Source organism: Apus apus, chromosome 9 (genome assembly GCF_020740795.1).
Source record: "Apus apus isolate bApuApu2 chromosome 9, bApuApu2.pri.cur, whole genome shotgun sequence".
NCBI lineage: Eukaryota > Metazoa > Chordata > Aves > Apodiformes > Apodidae > Apus > Apus apus.
The window spans coordinates 15,900,161-15,908,568 of NC_067290.1; the positions used below are offsets into that span (position 1 = coordinate 15,900,161).

General features: G+C 43.0%; 1 protein-coding gene across 1 annotated transcript; it reads left to right on the forward strand.

The window, feature by feature from the left end:
• Positions 1-235: 235 nt before the first annotated feature.
• On the forward strand, positions 236-8,201 carry KBTBD8 (kelch repeat and BTB domain containing 8). Its single transcript, XM_051627701.1, is given in 5 exon segments — positions 236-362; positions 365-499; positions 2,841-3,051; positions 3,657-4,771; positions 7,291-8,201. Coding segments are annotated over 5 exon segments (2,034 nt in total). The 5' UTR covers positions 236-253; the 3' UTR covers positions 7,755-8,201.
• Positions 8,202-8,408: the final 207 nt, after the last annotated feature.

Consider the following 8,408-nt stretch of genomic DNA (forward strand, 5'->3'; position numbering starts at 1 on the left):
GGGGCAGGGCTGTGAGGGGCAGGGCTGTGAGGGGCAGGGCGGTGCGGGGCAGGGCGGTGCGGGGCTGGGGTGTGCGGGGCAGGGCTGTGCGGGGCTGGGCTGTGCGGGGCAGGGCACCACGGGGCTGGGCTGTGCGGGGCAGGGCGGTGCGGGGCTGGCACCGGCGCCCTGCCCGAGGGCCCCAAGATGGCCGCTCAGCCCGGAAACTACAACTCCCAGGCAGCGTTCCCGGGGAGGGACTACAACTCCCAGCATGCCCCGCGCCAAGCGGGCGCTCCGCCTCCCGCCGCCCGCACTACATTTCCCGGCAGGCAGCGGGGCCGGCGGCCAATCGGCGCGGCCCATGCTGGCGGGTGCCAGGCGCGGGGTTGGCTTCCGCGGGAGGCCGCGGCCGCGGGGAGGAAGCGGCGCAGGGGAAGCGGCGCCGGTGACATTTCCTTTCGGGCCGCCCCCCTCTCCCGCTGCCGGAGCGGGGCCCCGAGAATGGCAGCGTTAGGAGGTCGGTGCGGTCGGGCCGGCGGGCTGGGGGGAGCGGGTTGAGGCGGGGAGCGGCCTGTGAGGCGGGGTGTCCGGGGAGGGATGGCGGCGGAGCGGGTGCCGGGGCCTGCGTGCTGAGGGTGCCTCTGGGGGGGGCACATGGGAAAGGGGTGTTGGGACGTCTCTGCTGAGGGGTTGTCGGGGAGGGGGGCTCCGTGGGGGTGTCGGTGGGGATCGCCGTGTGAGGTGCGGGTGCCTGGGGCGCCTGGGCTGAGGGGTGCCTGTGGGGGGTGCCTGTGGGGGGTGGGTGGGACTTAGGAAGCCTGTTGGGGCAGGGGTGCTTGGATGAAGGGTCTGCGGGGCGCCCTGTGGGGCGTCACTTCTGGATGGGGAAGGTGATAGCAGGGGACGGTGCCTGGGAGGTGGGGCGGGAGGACGGGCTGTGAGGGGAGGGAGGTGTGCGATGGCACTGTGCTTTGTTAGGGTGGGAGGAGGGTTCACTGTGAGGGACACCCCTGCCCCTGGGTCTGTGAGGGGAGCAGAGCTGAGAGGGGGGAGTGGGGTTTTCTGTGATGAAAGGCTGCCAGGAAGGTGGATGTGCGGGGAGTAGGGGAGAGATGGTTGTCTGAGAAATTAATGTGGAGAGTATTTTGGGGTGATGCTTGGGAGAAACAGAGCTAACATTTTGAGGTGTAAGTGAAATTAATATTAATAGAGGAGAAAAATGCCTGGGGTGGGAGGGAGAAAGTGAGGGTGATGAAAATGACTGGGAAAGTGTTACAGGGTGAAAACTGTAATGTGGGTAATGTCAAGGATTAAATAGAAAACCTGGAATATGGGGATGAATGTTCCGGGTAGAGTCCCCGAGGGCTGGAAGCTGAGTGCTTTGCCTGAGTGACTGGCAGGATCAGAGAAGAACTGTTACAAAGTTCTTTTTCACTGTTATAATAACAAATGAAACACTTTTGCAACAGTAGCTTCATCAAAATTTTTTTGTAATCAAAGCTTTGCTAGGTAGGAAACCTTGTAACTGATATAGCGATGTATTATTTACTTGGAATTTGCTCGCTAGTGTGTAACATTGTTTCTGAACAAGTACAAATTCTCCTGTTCCCTAATGATTGGTTAGTTTTGCATGTTGGCTTTCAAGTTACTGTGATAAAGTAAACTCAACTATTGTAGATGTTACTTGTAAGTATTTACTATTGCCTTTGGAAAGAAATAAGTGTTTTGAAGACTTTTCCTACCAGTACTTTGAAGAGACATTGGCAATATTTGGCCCCAAGCCAGCCATGGGAATTGCATGCCCAACAGCAGATCCCTCCTGATTTAATTGTGACTGTGCTCAAAGCTGTGTCTGAATTCTGAGTAAGACAAAGTGTGACTGGTGTATATCACCACGAGTTAGAGTTTAAATCTCCTATTCATCAGCTGCATTGTTGTTTCCTATCCTCTTTGCCCCTTTGTGTTGCCCAAAATTTGTTGGAAGCATTCTCTGTGGCAGTCAGCAGCTTTACCTGATTTGCAGCTCTTACCACCTCATGTTTTTCCCTTTGAGCTTTCTTTCTGTTGTTGTTGTTGTTGCGTAAAAGTTTTGCTGCAGTTACGAAACACGTTTTTCTGTGCTTGAGATATTGCTCAATTTTCACTTTGGGATTTACTTGGTGAGGCAAATCACGTGGTGCTGAGGAGCATGTGCTCCACTTCATATGTTTTCACAATGATATGCAAACTCCTTCGTATGTGACTAATTAAAAATGGTAATTGCGCTTAATTTGCAAAGAAGAACATGTAACTGTGTATGCAAATCAATGTGAATTGAAGTTTGTTGCCCAACACACTTACTGGAGGGCTGTTTTTCTGACTCTGTGTAACTAACCATCACTCGTGTGATTAGTAGCCAGTTCCTGTTTCAGTGGGAAGTTAAGCACAAACACACTGATGTGTGATGGTGATGTAGGCTGGGGGCTTGTTTTATTCCTCTGCATTCTTTGTTTTCCCTGATTTATAAGTCAGTGAGCATTGTGATTCTTGACTGAGTTTACTTTCTTTCCAGTGATATGTAATAAATACAAACAATGAATGATATATTTTTTCCCCTCAATATTAATGGATATAATTTTATAGGTTAAACAGTAGCTTACATGTACATTGGGAAAAGGAGAAAGAAAGTAATTGAGGTATCTTTGTCTTTACTCACCCCTGACTTTTTTAGACTTGCTATTGATGGATGGTGACAGTGAGGAAGCATGGAATATTAATTTGTGCTAATTCTTGTTCATGAATGGGGCTTTTTTGGGGTGTGTGTGTGTTTTGAGGACTGTGGGTTTTTTTTGTTAAACAGTTTCAATTTTGTTTTGTAGAACCAAGTAAGTTTTCACAAACGCTGAACGGAATTCCTTCTGCAAACACAGTCAGCAGTGGGATGGACCCCTTCCATGCCTGTAGTATTCTTCAACAGCTTAAAACCATGTATGATGAAGGACAACTGACAGATATTGTAGTGGAAGTGGATCATGGGAAAACATTCTCCTGTCATAGGAATGTTCTTGCTGCAATCAGTCCTTATTTCAGGTACAATAGTCTGTTGTTCTGGTGGTGACCAATAGCAGAATTAGAACTTATTTTCATCAAATGAAAATTAGAAAAAAAATCACACCTATCTTAATATTCCATGTAATTATCAATAGTATCATGCACCTAGTAAGTGAAGATGATTTTTTTCTTAAAGTCGATGAATTATCAGTGTCTGTTTGTCAAAGGAGAGTTTCATTGAAAAAAATGTCATATGATTAAAAAAATACATGCCTCTAGTATTGAGGTTATCTTGAATACAGTAACTGCATAGTTAAACTGCTTGTTTCCTTTTTCAGGTTAAATATTATGACGTGCTAGAATGTGCGTATGAAATAACATGTTGAAAGTTGAGTGCAAAGACTTGGATATGCTAAGAGCTTTACTTGTACACTCAATTAATTTTAATATGGGGTTAGTGAGGTAATTAAGCAAGACATTACAGCTTGTCCCTTTTGTTTCAGTAAGTCTAGAACTCCCTTAAATTTAGGTACCCAAACGCTATTCATGCTGATACGTGGGCACGTGTATCTGGATGAGCTGTACAATATAATTTCATTCCTTAATGTAACCACAAATAAACTGCTAAACATTTTCTGTTGTAGATCTATGTTCACGAGCGGCCTTACAGAGAGCACCCAGAAGGAAGTTCGTATAGTTGGTGTTGAAGCAGAGTCAATGCATTTAGTGTTGAACTATGCATATACCTCCAGAGTAATGCTGACAGAGGCCAACGTTCAAGCTTTGTTCACTGCAGCCAGTATCTTCCAGATCCCTTCCATACAAGACCAGTGTGCTAAATACATGATCAGTCATCTGGACCCACAGAACTCCATTGGGGTGTTTATCTTTGCTGATCACTACGGCCATCAGGAACTCAAAGACAGGTCACAAGACTACATCCGTAAAAAGTTCCTGAGTGTCACCAAAGAGCAAGAATTTCTTCAGCTGAGAAAAGACCAACTGATAAGTATCCTCGACAGCGATGATTTAAATGTAGACAAAGAAGAACACGTTTATGACAGCATTATAAGGTGGTTTGAGCACGAACAACATAAGAGAGAAGTGCACCTTCCAGAAATATTTGCCAAATGCATCCGTATGCCTCTGTTGGAAGAGACATTTTTAGAGAAAATCCCTCCCGTGTTTGCACAGGCTATGGCCAAAAGCTGTGTACAAAAGGGACAACCTAGTGCCAATGGCTACACGCAACGGCTTGGAATGACCGCTTCTGAAATGATCATATGCTTTGATGCTGCCCACAAACACTCAGGAAAGAAGCAAACAGTGCCTTGTTTAGATTCGGTCACAGGGAGAGTGTTTAAACTATGCAAGCCACCAAATGACTTGAGGGAGGTTGGAATTCTTGTATCTCCTGATAATGATATTTATATTGCGGGTGGTTACAGACCAAGCAGCAGCGAGGTCTCCATTGACCACAGAGCAGAGAGTGACTTTTGGATGTATGATCACTCTGGCAATAGGTGGATCCCGAAAGCTCCTTTGTTGCGAGCCAGGATAGGCTGCAAATTGGTTCATTGCTGTGGTAAACTGTATGCAATAGGTGGTCGAGTTTATGAAGGAGATGGGAGAAACTCACTCAAGTCTGTGGAGTGTTATGACAGCCGGGAGAACTGCTGGACAGCTGTCTGTCCAATGCCTGTAGCAATGGAGTTTCATAGTGCTGTGGAATATAAGGATAACATCTATGTTTTACAGGGTAAGGTGGTTTGACTGACTCTATGGTGTTTTATTGCAAGTGGGGATTGTTCGTTCTGACTGTGCCCTCTCGAGCACCTCAGAAAAGCCCAGTTTTCTGGACATTTAAATGAGTGCCCTCGGGCAAAGAGATGGGAGGGAAAGCAAGGGAGAGCAGTGGGTGAGGAAGAGTGAGGTTGCTGCTTGAGTTCTTGTGCTCTGGGAGTGTGTCACTAAGTTGTAGTATTGAGTTACTGCACAAATGGCAGTTTTGGTGGTGTTCTAAGTCAACAGTATAATATTTTACTGTGAAAATTCTTCAGTGCATTTCACACAGATAAATAAGATTTAATAATGTTGAAGAAAATATATTGTCCTATGAAAAAGCACTTTGCATTTTGTTTAGCTAAACCTGTGAAAATTCCTGGTGTCTGTATTCTTGATGACTTGTGAAATTCATTTTGCCACTGTGGGCTTTCATTTCCCACCCTACCCTACTTTTTGAAGTCACCCTGGTAGCTAAGAAAGGTAATTTATCTCTTTCTAGTGAGCTCTGTTTCTTTGGTCAGTAACTGTAGTGCTGCCTTTACAGCCTTTCTTACAGTAAATTATTAGACTTGTTGGTGTATTAGATAGTGATTCTTAAATTAATAAAAAGGATCATAATAGGAATTGATAAAATAATTTATTCTTCCATTATTCATGGAGATCTTGTATAAAATAAGTATTTGTAAGTATGCAAGAGCCATATAGCAGTCCACACTTAAAAGTGCTGAGGCTGGTCCATGAGGCTGTAGTAATAGTCCCAAGAAGTGGAAAGAAAAGAGGAGGGGGTGTCTTGGTGATGTTTGGCTAAGAACCACCTCTGCAAATACCTGCAGAAGTCGGGATCTTAGATCCATACCAGCTCCCTCTTAGGGTCACTCTCCGTACAAAGGTAGACCACAGGAAAGAAACAGGATAGAAGGTCATTGTTAGCTATGAGAAGTGGCCAACTTGATTTCTTCACTTTGCATTCTTGCCAGTCAGTGAGGCTGGTGGGCTTCTGCATGATTGGGAGGGAGTTTTCTTCTGCTGTATGAGGCTTGACTCTGGTTGGATGTGGCTTTAAATAACTGTTACACTAGCAAGTTCTGTCAATCGGCCTGTTCTGTTGGGTCAGACATCTGCTTCAGGTGGTTTCAAAGGAACGTTGAAGAATATTTCACTCGGTAGAGTATTTGTTCATCATTTAAATGTTTCTTAGAACTTCTAAAAAGTAGCTGTTATTATAACCCTTCGAGTAATAATGCATCTCGTTTACAAATTTTAGCTGCATTAATTCTGTGCTTCAGTGGTTTAAATGACAACTCAATGCTCACATAAATAAACAAGCTGCTTCACTGTGCTAACCAGCAAATTGGAAAGATTTGAATTATGAAAAATAGGCAACTTTTTTTTATTCAAGTGTGGTAGATAAAACCTCGATTGAGTTGCACTGAAGTGGTACAAAAATGTTAACTTCCAATCATTTTTTTTATAGAGAAAGCTCATAATTTTGAAGTAGGCAATAACGCTTGATAAGAGTGTTAAAATGCCAAGGGAACACAAGTGTCAGTTACAGGAGGTTGCACTGTGGAACAAAAGAGAAGAATCAAAAAATGTATTACCTGTAACACTTAATATCTTAAACTGTGTTCCACCCATTTACTGTCTTATTACTGTATTCTTTGTTAACTTGAGGTGCTTGGTTACACAGCAGCTTGGTTACAACATTTCAGATTGCCATGTGGAACTATATGTGATTTGAATTATGCTAATGTTTGGCAAATGTTAGGTCTTTTTTTCTCCCTTGGCTTTACAAAAGACAAAGTGGCCTTTATCTGTGTTCTTTTCATGAAGATTGCAGAGCATGAGCTTTCATCTGAACTGCCATTATTTACAGTCTGTAGTTGTGACTCTGTGCAGTCAACAGAAGAGGGGTTTTATAATCTAATCACAAAACTAATGATGAATCAGTAGCTTCATGCAAGTGTTCACCTGACATCCTTTTAAACAAATCAACCCAAACGTGTAACCCGGCCACCTGACACGAGTAGCTTCAAAATCCGTGTGCAGTACAAGACACAATTACTTGCTCAGATTTAACAACTTGCAAGCACTGAATTCTGAGACTCCACAGTCTGTAGGTGTCGTGTTGTGAAGGTGTTAAAGAACAGACAAATATTTCAGACACTTCAGGAGTGGAATCCTGAAAGGTTTTGTCCAACATTATTCAGCATGGTTTAGAACATTGTATTTCTGATATGCTTCAAATTCCCTCTTTTTCAGCGGCAATAGAAACTCCCAAGTAGATTTTACTCATGCTACTAGTATTTTTGCAATGCACTTGGAGGAAAGCAGGTGATGGTGCTAGGTTTTTTCATTCTGGGATCAAGGCTTTTGAAAGTTGGTAGACCATTTCTGTCTGTGGAAGAACATACCTGAAAGCTTAGTAGCAGTGGAATTGCTGTTCTGGAAATGAAGCATAAGTTATGTTTTATTTTTCCTCTCTCTTTTCAGGGGAATTTTTTCTCTGCTATGATCCTCAGAAGGATTACTGGGGATTTTTGACCCCAATGACTGTGCCTAGAATCCAAGGCTTGGCAACTGTGTACAATGACTCCATCTACTACATAGCTGGAACCTGTGGAAACCATCAACGTATGTTTACCGTAGAGGCCTATGACATTGAGCAAAACAAGTGGACTCGAAAAAAAGACTTTCCGTGTGATCAGTCCATTAATCCCTACATAAAACTTGTACTCCTCAAAAACAAACTCCATCTGTTTGTCAGAGCTACTCAAGTCACTGTTGAAGAACATGTTTTCAGAACCAGCAGGAAGAATTCACTCTACCAGTATGATGAGGTTACTGACCAATGGCAAAAAGTGTACGAGACTCCAGACAGGCTCTGGGATTTAGGCCGGCATTTTGAATGTGTTGTTGCTAAATTGTATCCACAGTGTCTTCAGAAAGTTATTTAATTTAATTTTTTTTTTTTTTTTTTTTTTTCCAGTAACAAGCCTTAGTGATTTCAGTGGTAATCTGATGCTAGAGAAAACATGTCTTAAAGAAAACAAAGAAATTCTGTCAGTATTTATTGTAAGCTGAAACAGACAGTTTTTTGTACATGGGGATGGGTGCTCTTTAAAGGTTGCAGTCTGGGGAGGGAATTACTGGTTCAGTTTCATATTTACTGATATTTTCCTGAGAAATGAGGAGGTTACAAAGTGCAATTATCAACACTTTTTTTTTTCTGGTAAACACTTAATCATGCCATACTAGAGGGGTGTTTTTTGTGGTAAGAGCAAATTAAGTGGAAGAGCCAGGATAACTATGCACTACAGTGAAAGAAAATCTAGCATTAATAGCTAAGGATGTCCAAGATGCTTTGAAGTGACTTTTCTTTTTTTCTCTCTCTTTTTTTTTTTTTTTTTTTTAAATACGGGTAAAATTTGAGGCAATATCACTGATTTTGGTTTGGGTTGTTTGTTGCTTTGTTGTTTTTTTTTTTTTTTTAATTTTAGAATGAAGTTACATAGAGAAATGGTAGATCCTGATTCATAATGATTTTTTTTTGTACTGTTTTTGAAGTCTGCTAAGATGTTTGTGATGTTGTTTGTGCGCTACAATTTGGG